General features: G+C 44.1%; 1 protein-coding gene and 1 long non-coding RNA gene across 7 annotated transcripts in view; one reads left to right on the forward strand and one right to left on the reverse strand.

Moving 5' to 3' along the window:
* The window catches only part of LOC139180734 (uncharacterized), a 16,471-nt gene extending 13,867 nt beyond the window's left edge, over positions 1–2,604 (reverse strand). The window contains exon 1 of the long non-coding RNA XR_011564991.1: positions 2,467–2,604. This is a non-coding gene — a long non-coding RNA (uncharacterized lncRNA). The remainder of the gene's footprint in view (positions 1–2,466) is intronic.
* MS4A8 (membrane spanning 4-domains A8) lies at positions 2,499–20,654 on the forward strand. 6 transcript variants are annotated; one of them, XM_019955304.2, is made up of 8 exons: positions 2,499–2,713; positions 4,540–4,617; positions 4,966–5,170; positions 7,424–7,546; positions 10,209–10,268; positions 12,305–12,442; positions 19,932–20,045; positions 20,223–20,654. In XM_019955304.2, exons 3-8 carry the CDS (start codon positions 4,967–4,969, stop codon positions 20,322–20,324), a joined length of 741 nt encoding a protein of 246 aa, XP_019810863.2. In that variant the 5' UTR covers positions 2,499–2,713; positions 4,540–4,617; position 4,966; the 3' UTR covers positions 20,325–20,654. The 6 variants fall into 6 exon arrangements, with proteins under 6 accessions (XP_019810863.2, XP_019810862.2, XP_019810865.2 ...); XM_019955303.2 differs by having other exon boundaries at positions 2,500–2,713; positions 4,963–5,170; XM_019955306.2 differs by having other exon boundaries at positions 2,531–2,553; positions 4,963–5,170.
* Positions 20,655–20,946: the final 292 nt, after the last annotated feature.

Genomic DNA, 20,946 nt, shown 5'->3' on the forward strand with positions numbered 1-20,946 from the left:
TATAAGTAGAATTGTTGGGTTATATAATACCATATAGTCAACGTTTTGATGACTATAATAAATAATTTGAACAGGTAAAGTAGTCTTTTGTGTAACAAGTAAGAAGTATTAAAAGAGTTACACTAACCAATCTTCCTGAAATGATTTCATAGAGTAATGGTTTATTTTGTGTGGATTTATGTGGTTTTAACTTTTACATCTTATGAGGAAATCTTGTGTAATGACAGGAAATTGTTGAAATTAGTGAGTGTACTTGCCATTTAAACAGGATAAAAAGTTGGTGACACTTCAAATTTTAAAAAAATGCTTGCTGTTAATATATCATACTTTTTTAAAACAATTTCAAAGAAACAAAACCCAAGAGAAATTCTGCGACTTTGGAAAAACTTCCTCATGACTAGCCAATCATTATGCAATGTACGTCAGAAAGAATGATGTCAAGGAGTTGGCCTCTGTCTTTTTTTACCAGCTTGAATGAGTATTATTCTTCCTCCAGGTGCAGGCTTTGTTTGCACACTGATTCCTTCTGCATGGTTTAGTTGATTGCCTTAGCCTCTATTTTTGTTCTTGTTCAGTCACCGAGTCATGTCCAAGTCTTGCAATCCCATGGACTGTAGCATGCCAGACTTCCAAGTCCTTCATTTTCTCCCAGAGTTTGCTCAAATTCATGTCCATTGAGTCAGTGATGCTATCTAACCGTCTCATCCTCTGCATCCCCCTTCTCCTTTTGCCCTCAGTATTTCCCAGCATCAGGGTCTTTTCCAGTGAGTCAGTTCTTCACATCAGGTGGTCAAAGTATTGGAGCTTCAGCATCAGTCCTTAGGGGCTTCTCAGGTAGCTCAGCTGGTAAAGAATCTTCCTGCAATGCCAGAGACCTGGGTTTGATCCCTGGGTTGAGAATATCCCCTGGAGGAGGGCATGGCAACCTACTTAAGTATTCTTGCCTGGAATCCCCGTGGAGGAGCCTGGAGGGCTACAGTCCGTGGGGTCACAGAGTTGGACACAACTAAGCAACTAAGCACAGCACAGCACATCAGTCCTTCCAATGAATATTAAGGGTTGATTTCCTTTAGGATTTACTGGTTTGGATCTCCGTGTAGTCCAAGGGACTCTCAAGAGTCTTCTCCAGCACCACAATTCAGAAGCACCTATTCTTTGATGCTCGGGCTTTTTTATGGTCCAATTCTCACATCCATAGATGATTACTGGAAAAATCATAACTTTGAATATATAAACCTTGCCATATCCAAAATATGTCCTACATCTTCTCTCTTCATGCCTTTGCCCTCCTCCGTTCCCTCTGCCTGTGATAATGTTCTTACATTGACCATTTTACCAAATTCTAGCCATCTGATCAGTTTCATCTGTTCACTCAGCAAGCATTTGCTTAGTACCTATTATGTGTCAGTAGGAATACAAAGGTGAGTGTGTCATGGACTATTCCATCACGATCCTCTACCGGGGTCCAGCCCCGGTAGGACCCAGGGATTCCCTCGGGAGGACGGCTTCGGCGATTAAAAGAATAGATAAAGAGATAAGGAAAGAATTTCGCAGTTAAGAAAATAGAGGAGAGAAAAGAGGCTGATATTCCTTGGTTTACGCAGGATCCAAATCGGAGAATCTGCGTCCTGTAGAAAAATACAAATATACCCTCTCCCACAAGTTAGCAACACATCTGGCCGGGATATGAAATTTATACCTTAAACCAGCTGCATTTTGATGGAGAATTTTGTGAGAATTTTCGGCCTTATCAATCTTTTTATGTAAGTTTAAAGCAATTACTTTAGTCAATGCATCTGCCAAAGCATTTCCTTCATGTAAAGGGCAGGGCAAGCCAGAATGGGCTCTAATATGTCCCACAAAATATTTTTTATCTCTGTGTTTAATCTCTTTTTTGTAAATCAGATAACAAGAAGATAGTAATTTTATTTTCTGGAATATTAGCAGTCTCTATAAGACGAAACAACCCTACAATATATCAGGAGTCAGTCAAAAGATTGAAGGTGTGGTCTTTTAAATGTTGAAAAGCCTAAATAACTGCTCGTAACCCCGTCCTGACATTTTATTCCTTTGAATTAAAAGATCTTTTAAAGGCCTTGGAGCTGTAATTTCCTGCACCCAAAAGGCTAGATCACTAGATCCAAATGCTCTGTGGCCCCTAGCTTGAGAAGTCAAGTTTGTTTTTTTTTTGTCTGATAATAAGGTAAAAGCAAAAGCTGTGTTACTTTTTGACCTTTATTAATTTGCACAGTTTTTGGTAGGCGGCGAGATCAAAAACTTTAATTTTTCAATATAATCAGAATCTACTACACCAGGCACCACCGAATTTTTTTTTTTTTTGAAAAGAAAGCGGGCTACGCCCCAGCACAAATCCTGCAACGCCCTCAGGTAGGGGGCCAGCCACTCCCATTGAAATTGGAGTAACCCGGCACGTCAGGGGTTAATATTGTTGCTAAATCCACTTACCTGTTCCGGTTCCGCTTGGTTTTCTCCTAGCCTGGGTGAGACCCCCCCTGAGGGGGTTTTTTCCGAGGAGCGGGCTCTGTATCCTGTGTAAGCGTCTGCTTTAAAAGCTCCTTTGTTCAAAAAACTTTTTATCTTCCTCAGGCTTAGGCCACGCTTTGAGAGGCTTTGGGGGCAAAGTAGGGGAATTCCTGGGCTCTGGGAGGCGCAAACGGAGGCGGCGGCGATCGCCTTAAATCAGAAAGTGGTGGTAAGTTTTTAAAGATTTGCGCAGAGGGGGAGGGGGCTCTCCAGGGCGCCCGGCGGCAGCGTCCGGTAAGTCCTCTCCTCTGTCCTCTGTTTATTTTTTTCTTCCTTCCTCTCTTTCAATCTTTCTCAAGTTTTCTTTCCCTCACTCTATCTTCTTTCCTTCCTCTTCTCTTTCACTTTCTATCATTTCCTTCTTGTTTCCCTCTTTCATTCTCCCTTCTTCCTTCTTACTGTCTCTCTCTCTCGCTGCCTTTCTCACTTTTCTCTCCCCCTTCCTTTCTCGCTACCCTTCTCTTTCTTTCGTTTCTTTCCCTTTACTCTCTTTCTCTTTCCCTAACTTTTCTTCCCTCTTCCCTGTCTTTCTCTCTGTATCTCTTTTTCTTTTTTTTTAATTTTATTTTATTTTTAAACTTTACATAATTGTATTAGTTTTGCCAAATATCAAAATGAATCCGCCACAGGCATACATGTGTTCCCCATCCTGAACCCTCCTCCCTCCTCCCTCCCCACACCATCCCTCTGGGTCGTCCCAGTGCACCAGCCCCAAGCATCCAGTATCGCGCATCGAACCTGGACTGGCAACTCGTTTCTTACATGATATTCTACATGTTTCAATGTCACTCTCCCAAATCTTCCCACCCTCTCCCTCTCCCACAGAGTCCATAAGACTGTTCTATACATCAGTGTCTCTTTTGCTGTCTCGTACACCAGGTTATTGTTACCATCTTTCTAAATTCCATATATATGCGTTAGTATACTGTATTTATGTTTTTCCTTCTGGCTTCCTTTCTTCCTTTCTCTATCTTGCTGCGTTCCCTGATTTCTTTCTCCTCCGTTCCTCTCTCCTTTTCACTCTTTAGCTCTTTTTCTATCTTTAGATCTTTCTCTATCCTCGGGAGGTAGAGCACAGCCTCCCTTCTTTTTTTTTTTTTCTTTTGAGACTATTTTAATTTATTTTGTACCCTCTTTAACAGTTTCAAGATTACTTGTATAAAGAGTTGCCGTTCTTTAGTTTCAGTGTTACCCATGTCAGAAAATCTACTATCTTTTCTACTTTTCTCTTCGAAAAGATTTCACTACTTCACACCCTTCTTTACCTTACCTATCTTATAGGGGTCCTGGGCACCCTTGAGTGGGGTCCTAGCTGTCTGAAAACTGCACAATTGGGGCTTACCTTACTGGGAGCCTAGTTCGGGCACCACTTACGGGGTCCAGCCCCGGTAGGACCCAGGGATTCCCTTGGGAGGATGGCCTCGGCGACAGTTTTTGTACACTTTGCCTGTGTAATTCACATGATGTTCATCATGGATGCACCAATATGCCTGCCCACTCTTGGGTATTTTCTGCTTTTCTACAGACTCTGATGTAGAGCTTATGACTTAAGTTCATTGCAATTCTTATTTTACAGGCTGTGGCTCACTTTTTCTCATGCAGTTTATTGATTTCAAATTCCACTTTTTGTTTGAAGTATTTCCTAATCTCTTCATATCCAGTGAATCAGTTTCCCCTTCATTCTCCTGCGAGGGTCTCTTGTTTCTCTACTGGATTCTTTAGGTTGCTCTGTCTTGTGTTACCGCTGGGATGTGACCACTGTACACCCAGCTCCTTCCTGTGTTTCCTAGAGCACCACACACAACTCTTCCTTCTCCAATTAATACTGAATTGCAATTAAGTGGTTCTTTGACCAAATCAGGAAGTAAATATGGGTGTGGAAGCTGAGCTCTGCGTAACTGGTAACCAAGTCTGTATCTGGGAGGAAAGCAAAGTGGACTTTGGATCTTTTTTAAACACATCCCCAAACCCAACCCAGTGTGTTCACTCTCTAAGGAAAAACAAGCCACCTACCGCAAAGAACTGGGAATAGACAGAAGGAAGTGAGAGAGACTTCGCTGCTGGCAGAGCAAAGTGAGTACCCTTGATCTAATAGTTTCTATGGATAACTGAGGGGCAGTGATAAGGTTTGCTGCCAAATGAGATTTGAATGAACCTGGGTGTGGGGTGGAGCATGTGGCAGGGTTTATTGTACCAGCTTTGGGGGGTCTGATCCAAAAAAAGTAGAAAAAGAAAAGAAAATTTTAAAGCAGACCAGAATTCACCAGTAACCTCTGTGTGTGTGTGTGTGTGTGTGTGTGTGTGTGTGTATACTTTTTCAGATTCTTTGTCATTATAGGTTATTACAAGACATTGAGTACAGTTCCCTGTGCTATACAGTAGGCCCTTGTTATTTATTTTATTGTGCTTGTTTCTCAGCAGCATGAATCCAACAACTTCAGCAGGCCCCATGGCCAACTCTGTGTTTGTGGTGACACCCCCAAATGGGTATACAGTGTTACCTGGGGGCGTGTCTCAGGTGCCCATATATCCAAACCAGTCCCAAGTCCATGTAATTCACGGGAACCCACCATGTGTGAGTCAGCAACCCACCGAGAGAACCCTAAAAGAAGGCAAAGCCTTAGGGGTAAGTGAAACTTCACTCTGCAGGGAGGGGGGTCACATGCCTGAAGCTGGAGGAGGGGGGGAGTTTTGGAAATACAGACACTCCAAATCTAGTAAGTGGGGTTGGAGCCTGCCCGGCCTCGCCAAACTCAGATCTATGAGAAAGCTCAGCTGTGCAGCATCACTAGGGCCTCTGTGCAGGGCCTTGTATTTTTTGACTCAGGCATTTTAAGAAAGAGGAAGAAAAGCAATGGGGAAAAAAGGCAGTAAGTTGACACCTGTGTTGATCCATGTAGTCTCTGGAAGAAAGTGGGTTCAGCAGACCATGAGGTGAAATCTAAAAGAGCTTGAATGGAATATCTGCCCAAGAAGAAAAAAATCACATTAGAGAACTAACAAAATAAGAGATCCCAACAACTTTCCCCCTAAGAGGTTGTCCTGGGTAGTTCAAGGAGAGGCCCATTTCACTGCAGCATCTGGATTCTGATCCAGACTGTCTGGAGCTCAAATCCTAGCCCCACCCCCCTTTCACTGTCCATGGGAATGTCAATAAACACAATCTGTAGGCCAATTTGTATCTGCCACATTTACAAAATACCCAATCGTTCCATTTCTGAGACTTTGTCCTGCAGCTATACCTGCACATGCAAGAAATGTGTGACAGGTATGAGCTTACCCATGGCAGCACAGCCGGTGATCACAAAAGAATGGAAACAACCAAAATATCCATCAACAAAATCCTGGTTAAAGCCATGTATCGTACCTCCAAAGAATGAAATGTAGTGAAGCTTTAAAAAGAACAAGTAAGCTCTTTGGGCAACAATGTGGATATAACCCCAAGATGTGACATTAATGGAAAAAAAAACCAGAGACAGACATTGCATATAATTTGTTATTGTGCAAATTTAAGGAAATAATATATTCATATCTGCTGCCATGTTTGTCATCTGTATACCATTAGTGTGTATAGTATTTGTGTGAGAACATACTGCATGAGTTTCCAAGGGCTGCCATCACAAAGTGCCATAAACTGGGTGGCTTCAAACAACAGGATTTTATTCTCACGGTTCTGGAGGCCAAGCACAATCAAACTGTTCACAGGGCCATGCTTTCTCTGAAGGATAGGTCCTTCAGAGGAGGAGCCACTAGGGAAGGGTCTGTTCCAGGCCTCTCTCCTAGTAATAGTTCCTTGGCTTGTGGCAGCATAACTTCAATCCTGACACCCATGGCGTTTTCTTGTGTTCATGAATGTGTCTCTCCACCTGGCGTTCTCTTCCAAAGGACAGCAGTCAGGGACTTCCCTGGTGGTCCAGTGGTCAGTGCTCAGCACTTCCACTGCAAGGGGTATGGGTTTGATAGCTGAGGAACTAAGATCCTGCGCGTCATGTGGCATGGCCAAAAAATTTTAAAAGGATAGCAGTCATATAAGATTAAGGGTTTCCTAGGTGGCGCCATGGTAAAGAATCTGCCTGCTAATGCAGAAAATGCAGGAGATGCAACTTTGATCCATGGATCAGGAAGATCCCCTGGAGAAGTAAATGTAAACCCATTCCAATATTCTTGCCTGGAGAAGCCCATGGACAGAGGAGCCTGGCGGGCTACAGGCTACGGGGTCATAAAGAGTCAGACACGACTGAGCACGCACGCACATATAGGATTAGGGGTTCAGCCTATTCCAGTACACCTTATATGACCTAGTTTTATCTGCAGTGACAGTATTTCCAAACAAAGCTATAATATGAGGTGCTGGGGATCAGAATGTCAGCACACAAATTTGATGGGGGAGAGGTAGTCACAATTCAATCCATAACAATATCCTAAAGACATAAGTGATGAGCACGAAGATTTATCTACAAAGATGTTCATCACAGTGTTATTTATAATATGAAAAAAATAGAAACAGTCTTACCCATACAAGCTCTCTGCTCCAATGACTCCAAGGAACATCCACATGACAGAATCTGGGCAGGCCTTAAAAAAATATAAGTTTGAAGATATTTAATTCTACAGGGACATGTTCATGATGAAATGTTAAATGTATAGAGACATTGTGAATTATCCATGTATATATCTGAAAAGAATAATGGAAGTTTATCCAACAAAATGTAAACCATTGTTTTCTCTGAGTGAGGGGGAATGGTGGGCAGTTTTTATTTCAATTTTATATTTTTCCATATTATGTTTTAGACCAGGGAAACAAAAGATTTATTAAAATAAAAAGGGGGCAGAATCCAGACTCAGAAACAAAGGCTTCCATTTGTGGCTCTCCTGACAGGCCACCCAGATCCTGATCGGCCTGATTCACCTCGGCCTCGGTTCTGTCATGGGGACTGTCCTCACGGGGAACTATACTGCTGTTTCATTCTACGGAGGCTTTCCCTTCTGGGGAGGCATCTGGGTGAGTAATACGAGTCACCTCGCAACCAGGTTCTCAGAAAGTGCCAGCACACTGGGCCACCTTGTCAAGTTGTGCCCTGCAGGTTCCCAGCCAAAGGGGCAGGCTGGATGGAAACCCAGCTCAGGTCTTGTTCACTAAACGAACTACTTTGCTTGGGCTGCCCTGACGAGTACCACTGACTGGGTGACTTACACAACGGAAATGTGGTATCTCACGGTTCTAGAGGGCAGAGATCTGAGATCAAAGTGCCAGCAGGTTTGGTTTCTGCTGAGGCCTCTCACCTTGGCTAGTAAACAGCTATCTCTTCCCTTGAGTCTTTGCATGGTTGTGTGTGTGTGTGTGTGTGTGCATACCCTAATGAAAATGTGTGTGTTTGTGTGCATACCCTAATGAAAATGTGTTGTGTGTGTGTGTGCATACCCTAATGAAAATGTGTGTGTGTGTGTGTATACGCTAAGGAAAAGTTGCTGCTACAAGCTGAGCTGTGAACAATGCTGGGATTTTTGGCCTCCGAAGAAGAGGAATTTGATATGGGGTGAGTGACAAGGCTTGATCGCTCAGAGCTTTTTGTGTAATCAAGTTTTATTAAAGTATAAAAGAGATAGAGAAAAAGCTTCTGACATAGACATCAGAAGGGGACAGAAAGAGTGCCCCCTTGTTAGTTTTTAGCAAGGAATTATATACCTATTAGCAAGCTGCTAATTCGAGAAAGGGAACACCTCAAAACTGAGAGTTGCACCAGGCCCCTCACCCACATGTATGTTGAGATAGCATTGGCACAAGGTGAGTCATCCCCAGCCATGAAACAATTGACATGAATCGTGAAGAAAGGCAGACTTCTAAGCAAATACATAGTTCATTAGCATAGCTTAAGGAAGAGATTTCCATGAGAAAAACACATTGGTTAGCCCAAGGTTTGAGATAAAGTTAAGTTCAGACAGAACCAGATATCACCATGACAACACACGATTAGAAGAGAAAAGAAAAAAACGTCTGCCACTTGTAATTTTATTTCCTCCTGCTCCTTGGGGACCTCTGGCCTCCCTACCAAGGCCATTAACACTCACTAATCTCCTCGTTTCTTAAGAACATAAGTCATATTGGTTCAGGTCCAAGTCCACCCCTGATGATCCCCTTTAACCTTAGTCAGCTCTTTTTTAAGTCAAATTTTTTGGTGGTTGTTTGGTTGATTTTTCATGTATTTATTTGTTTATTTGGCTGTGCTGCGACTTAGCTGCAGTATGCAGGCTCAGTAGTTGTGTGCATGGGCTTAGTGGCAGATGGGATCTTAGTTCCCTGACCACGTATTGAACCCACATCCTTTGCATTGCAAGGCAGATTCCTAACCACTGGGGACCATGAAAATCCCCCTTAATCATCTATTTAAAGGCCCTGTCTCCAAAGAGAGTCACATTCAGAGGTACTGTAGGTTAGGGCTTCAAAAGATATGTTTTGAGGGGACATAATTCATCCATAACACCAAGGGTTACTAGACAATGCAAGACAGCATTCACCCAGAAAGGCCACTTTCCTAATCCACCCACCCCAGAGGGCAGGGAATATTTTTCTAGTTTATCAACCCAGAGGAGCTACCATTTTCTAATTCCCACAAAAGCACCATGTATAAAAAAATATATTGGGAACAGCCCTCAAGTGTTGTTCAGTGTAGACCCACAGCCTGAACTCCAGGAGAAAAGGATTCCCACACATGCTCAAGGGTCAATAAGCCATTAAAAAAATGGGGACTCAGCTTAGAGTCCACTGAAGGGCTTCTGAGTCCCCATTCTGGTAAAAGACTTGGGGGGTGTTTTCTGTCAAAGTCCATAGCTTTCATCAGATTCTCAGAATGATTTGTGACTCCCTAGAAGGTTATTTTGGAGAAGGAAATGGCAATCCACTCCAGTGTTCTTGCCTGGAGAATCCCAGGGACGGTGGAGCCTGGTGGGCTGCCGTCTTTGGGGTCGCACAGAGTCGGACACAACTAAAGTGACTTAGCAGCAGTAGCAGAAGGTTATTTAACTTATATGCAGAGTATATCAGTTTTGTAGACATGTGATACTTTTCTGAGTCGCTAAAAGGTACTCACCTAGGTGTGCAGACAGGCAAGGACTGAGGTTGGGTTAAAACATCTCAAAGCAGTACAGCTGGTAGCCTTTCCTTCTCCCGATCCCGAGCCCCCATGCCCAAATGAATCCTGAGATATGGGTAGGAAACCAACAAGATATTGCACGTAGAAAGGTAAAAGAAAAGAAATACACAACATTGACTCTGTATAGGATCTACTATGTGCAAGATAGACTAAATGCCAGATGAGGGGCATAAATTTTCTAGTGACAATGATACTTAGGAAGACATGTCCTTTTCCCCCTTTTCAAATGAAGAAATAAATATTTGAGAAATGAGTAACTTACCCAAGATCACATGAGTTTCAAGCCAGAATTTACAACTAATCTGCTGGATCCCACTTCACTGCCCTGTGATGTGGTGCAAAACAGGCACTCATTCATCCATTCGTTCATTCTTTCCCCTCATGTTGAGCTAGGGTCTCAGCAGAGGAACATAGTGTGTATGAGAGAATATGTGTGTAAACAGAATAATGGAAACCTGAAGACAGGGACCCTAACCCCTGACCTCTTTCTAAACCACCTCTCTTCTCTGCCAGTTCATCATTTCAGGATCCCTCTCGGTGTTGGCAGAAAAGCACTCACGATCTTCTTGTCTGGTAAGTCACATCCTGGGACTGACTCTCCCAGCTGGGGACCTATAGGAAAGACACACCAGGGGGAAAAGAAGATTACTCCTTCCCTCATCCACGCACATACTCATAACCAGACATGGGGCTCTGACACATTGTTGTTCAGTCACTCAGTTGTGTCCAACTCTTTGTGATTCCCATGGACTGCAGCATGCCAGGCTTCCCTATCCTTCACTATCTCCCGGAGTTTGCTCAGACTCATGTCCCTTGAGTTGATGATGCCATCCAACCATCTCATCCTCTCCTGCCCCTTCTCCTCCTGCCCTCAGTCTTTCTCAGCATCAGGGTTGTTTTTTTTCCAATTAGTTGGCTCTTTGGCCAAAGTATTGGAGTTTAAGCTTCAGTATCAGTCCTTCCAATGAATATTCAGAGTTGATTTTCTTTAGGATTGATGGGTTTGATCTCCTTGCAGTCCAAGGGACTCTCAAGAGTCTTCTCCAGCACCACAGTTCAAAAGCATCAATTCTTCTGACACTTGCTCACACATAATCATAGGGCCGCATGAACCTGACCAGAATTCCAAAAAGGAAAATGTCTAGAGGACTTAGGGGAGGGGAGGGCAACACAGCCACATTAGTTAGGGCATCAGAGAGTGGAGAGAAAGAATAGCTTCCCAAGGACGTTCTTACAGGAGGAGGCACAGAGCTCTCAGGAGCTCAGGGCTCCCCCACAGCTGAGCAGCACACAGAGCGGGACCCCGTTTCTTCAGGACAGCCAAGGAGGCTCAGGCACCTGCCTCTCTAAGGAATCCAGCCAAAGGAGCTCTGTAAATCAGCATGGACAAGGCTTCATGGTCCCCTAGCAGTATGCCCAGAAAGTACCCTGGTTCCTCTTAAAAGCAGGTTATCTAGCCTAAGAGGCTTCAAGATAGCCAGGTCCCTATACGAGAGGAAATCTATTTGAAAATCTCCAAAGGAAAGCTCAAAATTTATGGGCATGTCTATTTGTACCTGGGCTTTCCTAAGTGGCTCAACAGTAAAGAATATACCTATCAAAGCAGAAGACATGGGTTCGATTCCTGGGTCAGAAAGATCCCCTGGAGAAGGAAAGGGCAACTCACTCCAGTATTCTTTCCTGGGTCAGAAAGATCCCCTGGAGAAGGAAAGGGCAACTCACTCCAGTATTCTTGCCTGGGAATTCCCATGGACAGAGGAGCCTGGGGGACTACAGTCCATGGGGTCACAAAGAGTCAGACATGACTGAAGCGACTAGACAACAACAGCTTTCTGCATGTGGCCCAGAATCATGGGCCACCAGAGCCTGTCACATTCCAAGATACCAGAGATTGATCTTCCTGCCCATCTCCTATGGGATAAAAGGATGAGTGTTTCCCAAAGATTATTCTTGGGGACACTTGTCCAATGACATACTCTGTGAAGATGGGTAGGTAAACTTGGAGAGATTTCTATTTATTAGCACCGTCTCCCCCTCCCCCTCCCCCGCCCCCGCCCCCCGGAAGATCCATAATCCTTGTTAAAGGCTCTTATAGGTCCTGCAGCAAAGACCTGTTTAATTTTGTTTAACTTAACTTTGTTTCAAAGGTAATTTAGCCCCAAAACTTTCTGTTAAAAAAAATTAAATAAAAAAACTTTTAAAATATTTATTTACTTTCGGTTTCCCTGGGTCTTTGTTACCTGACAAGGGCTTTTTCCCTAGTTGCAGCGGGAGGGCTTCTCACTGCAGTGGCTTCTCTTGTTGCAGAGCACCGGGCTCTAGGCTCACAGGCTTCAGTAGTTGTGGTGCATGGGCTTAGTTGCTTTGCGACATGTGGGATCTTCCCAGACCAGGGATGGAACCCACATTTCTTGCATTGGCAGGTGGATTCTTTTACCACTGAGCTACCAGGGAAAACCCAGCCACACTCCTTTCTGCACAAAACACTGCCTTGTTTGCGGCAGAACTAAGATTCTGGGAAATCCTGTTAGGAAATATTTGTTGAGTCGCTGGTCATCTCAGTTACAGTGGTTTTCCTCTCCCACTCTGACCTTTTGTATCTTTTTCAGCTGAATAGCAGCGTGGGCTTTAACATCGTCAGTGCAATCTTCTCCATGGTTGGAATCACACTCTTCATCGTAGAGTTAATTATCAACAGTACCTACATCTACCCTTGGTATGATCCTCCCTCTCACACCTGGGGCAGGGTGAGTATCCCTCCTGACCATTGCCCCCCTCGGTTCCACCTTAGTTTGGTTTAGAAATTGTTGGAAAGGGCCTGACATGTATGTTTTTGAAATATGGTTTTCCCAGGATATATGCCTAATAGTGGGATTGCTGGGTCATGTGGTTGTTCTATTTTTAGTTTTTTAAGGACCTTCCATACCTATTTATATTCCTACCAACAGTGCAAAAGGATTCCCTTTTCTCCATACCCTCTCTAGCATTTATTTGTAGATTTTTTGATGATGGTCATTCTGAATGGTGGGAGGGGATACCTGATGGTAGTTTTGATTTGCATTTCTCTAATAATTAATGATGTTGAACATCTTTTCAAGTGCCTCTTGACCATCTGTGAGTCTTCTTTGGAGAAATATCTATTTAGGTCTTCTGCCCATTTTTTGATTGGGTTGTTCATTTTTTTTTCATTAAGCTGCATGAGCTGTTTGTATATTTTTGAGATTAATCCTTTGACCATTACTTCACTTGCAAATATTTTCTCCCATTCTGAAGGTTGTCTTTTTGGCTTATTTACAGTTTCCTTTGCTATGCAAACTTTTTAAGTTTAATTAGGTCCATTTGCTTATTTTTGTTTTTATTTTCATTCCTCTAGGAGGTGGGTCAAAAAAATCTTGCTGTAACTTACATCAAAGAGTGTTTTTCCTATGCTTTCCTCTAAAAGCTTTATAGTGTCCAGCCTTACAGTTAGGCCTTTAATCCATTTTGAGTTGATTTTTGTGTATGGTGTTAGGTAGTGTTCTAATTTCATTCTTTTATATACTGCTATCCGGTTTTCCAAGCACCACTTATTGAAGAGACTTTCTTGTCTCCATTGTATGTTCTTGCTTCTTTTGTAATAGAATAGGTGACCATAGGTATGTAGGTTTATCTCTGGGCTTTCTGTCCTATACCATTGATCTATATTTCTGTTTTTTGTGCCAGTACCATACTGTCTTGATTACTGTAGCTTTGCAGTATAGTCTGAAATCAAGAAGCCTGATTCCTCCAGCTCTGTTTAAAAAGACACATGTATCCCAATGTTCATTGTAGCACTGTTTACAATAGCCAGGACATGAAAACAACCTGTGTCCACTGACAGATGAATGAATAAAGAAGACATGGTGCATTTACACAATAGAATATTACTCAGCCGTGAAAAAGAATGAAATTGAGTCATTTGTAGAGATATGGATGGACCTAGAGTCTGTCTTAAAGAGTAAAGTAAATCAGAAAGAGAAAAATGCATATCATATATTAACACATATATGTGGAGTCTGGAAAAATGGTACATATCAATCTAGTTCCCAGGGCAGGCATACAGAAGCAGATGTAGAGAATGGATGTGTGGGCACTGGGCAGGAAAGGGAGGGTGAAATGAATTAGGAGACCAGTTTGCTATAAATACACTGGACTTGCCGATAGCAATACACTACTGTGTATAAAATAGTTAGCTAGTGGAAACCTGTGGTATAGCAGAGAGCTCAGTTCAGTGCTCTGTGATGAGCTAGATGGGTGAGGTGTCGGGGGAGGGATGCCCAAGAAGGAGGATATGTGTATGTTTACAGCTGATTCACTTTGTTGTACAGCAGAAACTAACAGAGCATTGTAAGGCAATTATATTCCAATAACAAAAAGAAGAAAGGGCCCACCAACCAACCCTGTCCTCCAAGTGTGGTAAGAATTGAAACAGAGTTTAAAGTCTCTGATCATTCTTAGTTTCTACTTTTGTAAAAGAGTGTCTACCATATGACACTGTTAGGAAGTTTTTTAATTTATAATTTCATTTATGTAATTATACATTTAATGCATATGTACCTGCCAACCTGCCTCTACTCACTTTTTTGCCTTCCTCCCCATCACTAGGGACAAGGAGTCAGTAAAGATTTTCTGTAAAGGGTGAGAGAGTAAATATCTAAGTCTTTGCAGGCCATCTGGTCTTTATTGCAACTACTCCACCCTATCTTGTAGTGGGAGCGCAGCCATAGAAAATACAGAAACAAATGAGCTTGACTATGTGCTGATAAAACTTTATTGACAAAAATAGGCAACAGGCAGGATGCAACCATAATTTGCCAACCTGTGCTTTACACCAGCGCCATCCAATAGAAATAGGACATGAGCCATGAATATGATTTTGAATTTTCTAGTCATCATCCTAAAAGGGGGGAATAAATGAAATTAATTTTAATAATATGTTTTATTTAATCCAATATATTCAAATGTCATTTCAACATGTAATTCATGTAAAAAATTATCTTTATATTTCATATTTGAGATATGAAGTGTTTGAAATCCACGGTGTATTTTGCACTTGCAGCCTAGCCACATCTCAAGTGTTCAACAGCCACACAGGGCTCATGGCTGCTGGATACAAGAAACCAGCTATAGATGAGTCTCGTGTAAATTCAACCTCTCCATCTGTACAGCAGAGTTCATCTCCTCCCCCTCCTCACGGCCTTTCTTCTATATCAGCCATTCTCCCCTTTGACTGGAGCTTTCCCATCAGCATATGAAGATGCTTTTGTTCCCTCCATTGTAAAAAACCAACCAACCTTCTCTCAGGCCAGATACCACTCTATCTCTCCGGTCCTCTTTGCAGAAAAATCCTAAAAAGATTTGTCTGCCCTCACTGTCTCCAACTCTCTCTCCTCTTACATTTGCTCTTGAGCCGACTCTAATCAGACTTTCTGCTTCACTTCTCCAAAAACTTCCTATGCTCTAAGTCCCCAGTCAGGACTCCTCTGTGATGGATGTCTCACGGTGTCCAGGCTGCACCCTGCAGCTGGTCCTCCTCTTCTCTCTCTCCTCCCTCTCCTTTGCTGGTTCTGCTCTTTTTCCCAGTCTCCTAGGCTGTCCTTGGTCCTCTTTTTCCCCCCTGCTTGCACTACCTTGGCAATTTCATCTGATGTTAACCACAAATACCTTCTACAGAGTAAAGAGCACCAACCCAAATCTCTCTCCCATACTCCAGTCTCTTGTGATCAACTGTCCACACAACGTTTTGAAATGAATGTATCCAACTCTCTTCTCCAGATTTTACTTCCCAGACCTTCCCTTGGATTTCCTTATCCCGGTTGATGACAACTGTGTCTTTCCAGTCACTCAGGATAAACCTTGGAGTAATCATTGACCCTCTCTTTCTCTCACGCCTCCCTGCCAGTTCCTCAGGGAATCCTGTTGGCTCTACCTTTAAAATGCATCCAGCATCCAACCATTTTCACCAGTTCCTCCAGTTCCTCTCTGGCCAGAGTCACCATGACCTCTCAGCTTCCTAATGATAACACCTAGGCTCTTGGCCTTCCCCAGTCAATCGAAATTGACTAGAGGTCAGACAAGAAATTCAAGCAAGGCTTTATAGGGGCCCCTGTTGCAGCAGGATGTGAGCGAGGACAAACAACAGGTTCCCCTGCTTGCTGGGAGGGTGGGAGGGTGGGGGGCGGGCAGGGTAAGCTTGTTCCTTGCATGAGGTGAGCGTAGGACTTCCCAAGTGTCTCAGGGGTAAAGAACCCACCTGCCAGTGCAGGAGATATGGGTTCCATCCCTGGTTTGGGAAAATGCCCTGGAGAAGGAAATGCAACCCACTCCATTACTTTTGGCTGGAAAATCTCATGAACAGAGAAGCTTAGTGGGCTACAGTCCGTAGGATCGCAAAAGAGTCAGACATGACTTAGCGACTAAACAACAGGAGTGTGTCCAGGGGTTGGGCCAGAGGGGTGGCTTTGGTGTTTTGCCCACCCCCCAGGTGGTGTTGTGCGCCTTGAGCATGTGCAGTATGCTGCTGTTGCTCCTAACACCCTGGTTTTACTCCAGGCTCTTCAGAAGTGGCAGTTGGGATTTTTGGTTTGTTTGTATCTTTTGTCCATAATTTTGCCCCAACTGAATATGCAAACAGTTATTTTTAGTCCCATGTAGTTTCTTTGTCGGAGAAGGCAATGGCAACCCACTCCAGTACTCTTGCCGGGAAAATCCCATGGACGGAGGAGCCTGGTAGGCTACAGTCCATGGGGTCGCACAGAGTCGGACACGACTGAAGCGACTTAGCAGCAGCAGCAGTTTCTTTGTAGTTTGTTGTTCAGGAAGAGGTGCGTCCAGGTACAAGCATTGCTGCAGAGGGTCCCAGATCTCAGCCTGTTTCACTAACCACTCTCCCTGCTCCTCCCTTGTCTCCTTACAGCTGTAAGGACAGTAACTAGAGTGAGAGTGAGCCTTTCTGAGATGTATACTTCTCTGCTCAAAACCTGCCACTGCTCCCATTTTACTCACACACACCAAAAAAAAGGCCAGTGTCCTTACAGGAGCCTAAAGATGCTGGCCTCTGTGGCCCCTGACCCCACCCTCTGGCTCTCCCCACTTGAACCACACTGACCTCCTTGATGTTTCCGCAAAACACCAGGCATGTTTCCATCTTCAAGCTTGGAGAGTTTCCTCGTCTATTCCCCCAGCCCCCTGGTCCTTCAGGCTGTTTCTTAGTAACCACCTTCTCAAAGAGACCCACCTGAATGACAGAACGAGCGCACTTAAAAGCATCACCTACACTATCCCAGGATCCTTCTCTCCCACATCCCCAATTTACTTCCCAGTAGCCTTACCATCATCTGACGAATTCTGCAATTTACTTGTCTGTTGTATTTCATGCTTTGGAGAAGGCAATGGCACCCCACTCCAGTACTCTTGCCTGGAAAATCCCATGGACAGAGGAGCCTGGTAGGCTGAAGTCCATGGGGTCACTAAGAGTCGGACATGACTGAGAGACTTCACTTTGGAGAAGGAAATGCATTGGAGAAGGAAATGGCAACCCACTCCAGTGTTCTTGCCTGGAGAATCCCAGGGATGGGGTAGCCTGGTGGCCTGCCGTCTATGGGATCGCACAGAGTCGGACACAACTGAAGTGACTTAGCAGCAGTAGCAGCAGCATATTTCACGCTTACTGTCTCCTCCCACTAGAATATAAGCTTCATAAGGGCAGGGACATTTTTCTGTTTCATTCACTGCCCTGTCTCAAATACCCAGGTCCATGTCTGGAACATAATTGACAGTTCATAACCATTTGTCAAATCAAGTAAATGTGCCTGGCCTGGCCTATACTCGGTAAATAGAAACCATTAATTGTTATTTGTTTTGATCAGAAGTCCTTCCCAAGACTTTTGTCTCCAAGATTTGTGAGAAAAGCCTCTCCCCAGAGAACCTATCGACCATGCCCATGTCTTTTATCAAAAGTATCTTGAGTTTCTCCCTTTCTGGAAACACTTTATGGCTCCCAGTTGCTTTAGGATTAAAGTCTAAATTCCTCGGCCAGGTATTTATTGCTGCCCAGAGACCTGGTTCCAGCTCTGTGTGCCCTGCTGCTCACTTCCCTTCCAATCCCTTGCTCCCCCGAACCTCTTGCTCCTCCCCCCCCACCCCCCCAGCCATCACCCTGAGAGGCAGGCACTGAAGAATGCTCGTGTCTTTTCTTCTGGGAAACAGGAGGCGTGGAGTGCTCATTGTAAGAAATGAGGAGGCAGGTGCAGGTTGAAGAGCTGAGGGAGTGGAGATGGGTGGGAGGGGAAGAGGCTCAGGAAAGACTAAACCACGCAGCACTGCCAGTGCCCTGGAGTGGAGGCTGCAGGAACTTCAAGTCAGAAAACTTGGCTTCTGATCTTGGTTCTGCCCATTTCTGATCTCAGAAGGAGAGCTCCTCCCACCCCAGTTGCCCACCCCACCCTCAGACCTCAGGCCTGGCATCTGAACAAGAAGAGCTGGACTTCATCTTTGGAAATGATGACCCAAGGGATGGGGTGCTCCAGGAGCTCGACAAGCATTAATTAATACCCATCAAATGATACATGTCTAAACTCTGTGTGTGCGCTCAGTAGCTCACTCATGTCCGACTCTTTGTGACTCCATGAACTATAGTCCACCAGGCTCCTGTCTCCATGGGATTTCCCAGGCAAGAATACTGGAGTGGGTTGCCATTTCCTTCTCCTGGAGAATCTTCCCGACCCAGGGATGAAACTCATGTCTCTTGCGTGTCCTTCATTGGCAGGCACTGGCAGATTCTTTACCACTAAACCACCACTTGGGAAATCCATCTAAGCTGCTTGAAGGACCCCTTTTCCATGACGGGTTTTCTTTGTAAAAGAATTGTTTTTAAAACAACTTTAGAAAGGACCAGAATCATTTGAAAACACTTCCTTCCTGAAACTCTGTGATTCTTTGACTAAGACCTCATCATCCCACCTTTCCAGTTGCTTGGACCACCCTTTTCTACCCCCACCCTCTCTAACTCACGTAGGGTGAATTCCATCTCTCGCTCTCCTCAGTACCCTCGAGACACCTTTCCCCCCACTCTTTTATAGCTCTTACTCTGTCTGATGTGGATTGTAATTATCCACATCCGTATCTGTCTCCCTTATTCAACTGTGCCTCTTGGGATGCTTCTCTGAGCCCTTTGTATCAAACAGATATTTAGTAAATACTTGCTAAATTGAGAGGGAGGCAAAGGAAAGAAGGAAAGACGGGGCCTCTCCAAAAGGGAGAATTCTCTGAGCAGCTGACTCTCACCTGTGTCATTTCAAAATTATAATCAATAACATATATTTGGTACCTACTACCATGTACTGTGCACTTTTACTTTCATATTTAGTATTTCGTGTGATTGGAATCCATATGGCAGTTGGGGCCATTCAGCCCTGTTCTTTGAGATGAAAATAGATTCTGCTCAAACTCTCTCCCCAGGCACAGTGGGAGACCCCATTCTCCTGGGTAATCTTGGAGAATAGCAAGGAGGGGGCTTGGATTTCCCCAGGTCCTTAGGTGAAATCTATTTTTGCTGAACTAGTTCAAATTTGGGGGCCTTTCACTCACTCTTTTTTCCCAAGCCTAAGACAGCCCCAATTACTTGCCTCTACAAAATGGCACTGTCACAGCCAAGAGAATGACCTGAGTAGCTGACTTTCTCTAAAAGTTCAGAGAAATGGTAGAGGTTTACATCAGAACCTAGGAAACTACTGATTCCTGAAGATTAGATACTCCTGTTTTGTGAAGTGTCATCTTTTCATGAGATGCCTTTTTCTGCAGCTGCCACCTTGCCACCACCTTGCTCAGTCCCATCTTTCTCCTCTACCCATATTGCTTCTCTCTGTGGCTTGTCCATACTCCCAAATTTCTATTCACTTCCTACACAGAACAGTTCCACTGTTTCACTGTCTTAACTCCAGACCATACCCTCAGGTCCCTGACAGCTGAAGCAAGTGTCAAGGGGTTTCCCTAGACAGTGACTATCCTCTCTTTTAGGGCAGCATTGCTAGTAAGTGTTAAGATAAAATTTGTTTCACAGACACACTTGGCCTTCACAAAAACCCAGTGAGGTATTTTCCCCACAAAGCTGAGATGAGGTTAGGGGACTTCATCAAAGCCATAGAGATGGCCACTGCAGAGTCAGAGCTCAGACTCCCAGACATGCACTCAGGTCCTCCTGGTCCATTCTGGTTCCAGGTCCCTGGAATGGCCGTTTCTGGTTTGCTGCTCATCTTCTGCATCCTGGAGGTGTTCATTGCAAGTATATCTGCCCACTTTGGCTGCCAGCTGACCTGCTACCAAACCAACAACGTAAGTCCCAGAGGCTCCTCGGAGGATGGGAAGAGGTCCCAAAGAGGGTGGAGACTAGAAGGTTCATCCTACTCCCCTTCCTGCCCAGGAACAGGAGGGCTCCCTTGGTACCTAAAGGCATGCCCAGTCCTTCTTGCTTCATCACTGGTACACTTTCTGTTTGCCTGTGTTTTCCAGGTGGGCGTGGTCATCCCAAATGTCTATGTGACAAACCCAGCGGTCATCCCAGAACCAGAGAACTCGCCACCAAATTATTCTGATGTCCCGCGTGACAAATAAGCAAACCCAAATGTTCTAGAAGCATTTTTCACTGGAACCCAAAAGAATACCTCCCTTGTTTGGGCTCCTGAAACCAGATTCTTCCTTCCCTGACAATCTAAAGGAAATATCTCTCCAATGGCGTGCATTCCTGGACTTCATTCCATTCAGCCTGGTAGTTGTTCTGTTCTTCTTTCAAAGAGTAGACAGGAATTTAAATGGATTTTAACAAGAAAAGGTCCTCCCTAGGGCATGCATGCATGGGTGCCTTTGTGCCACACCTGTCTAGACAACCCTACCTTCATTCTTTCAATTATTCATTCATTTAATAAAAATGCACTGAGGATTTGATATGTTTAAGGCTCTAGTCACAGCAAAAGGAGGGTGAACACTGGGGAACACAACTGCCCTTGACCTCAAGGAAATTCTGCCCTCAGAAGAGAGGACAATATACAAGCAATTTTCTCTGACCTGGAGAAGAAATGTGGGATAAGAAGCAAGAGAACAGACAGGGATCTGATTTAGTCTGGCAGTGAATCAAAAAGGAATGTGGAAAGCATTGATTGTAACAACATGTATGAACCTAAAAATGATCTTACTAAGTGAAGAAGTCAGACAGAGAAAGACAAATATCATATATTAC

Source organism: Bos indicus, chromosome 29 (genome assembly GCF_029378745.1).
Source record: "Bos indicus isolate NIAB-ARS_2022 breed Sahiwal x Tharparkar chromosome 29, NIAB-ARS_B.indTharparkar_mat_pri_1.0, whole genome shotgun sequence".
Taxonomy (NCBI): Eukaryota; Metazoa; Chordata; class Mammalia; order Artiodactyla; family Bovidae; genus Bos; species Bos indicus.

What these genes read in the sequence shown, in the direction of transcription:
- MS4A8 (XM_019955304.2), top strand. Translation starts at nt 4,967, where the DNA reads ATGAATCCAACAACTTCAGCAGGCCCCATGGCCAACTCTGTGTTTGTG. An exon ending in AAGAAGGCAAAGCCTTAGGG is followed by an intron (nt 5,171 to 7,423) that starts GTAAGTGAAACT and finishes CTCTCCTGACAG; the next exon opens with GCCACCCAGATCCTGATCGG. An exon ending in CCTGCTACCAAACCAACAAC is followed by an intron (nt 20,046 to 20,222) that starts GTAAGTCCCAGA and finishes TGTGTTTTCCAG; the next exon opens with GTGGGCGTGGTCATCCCAAA.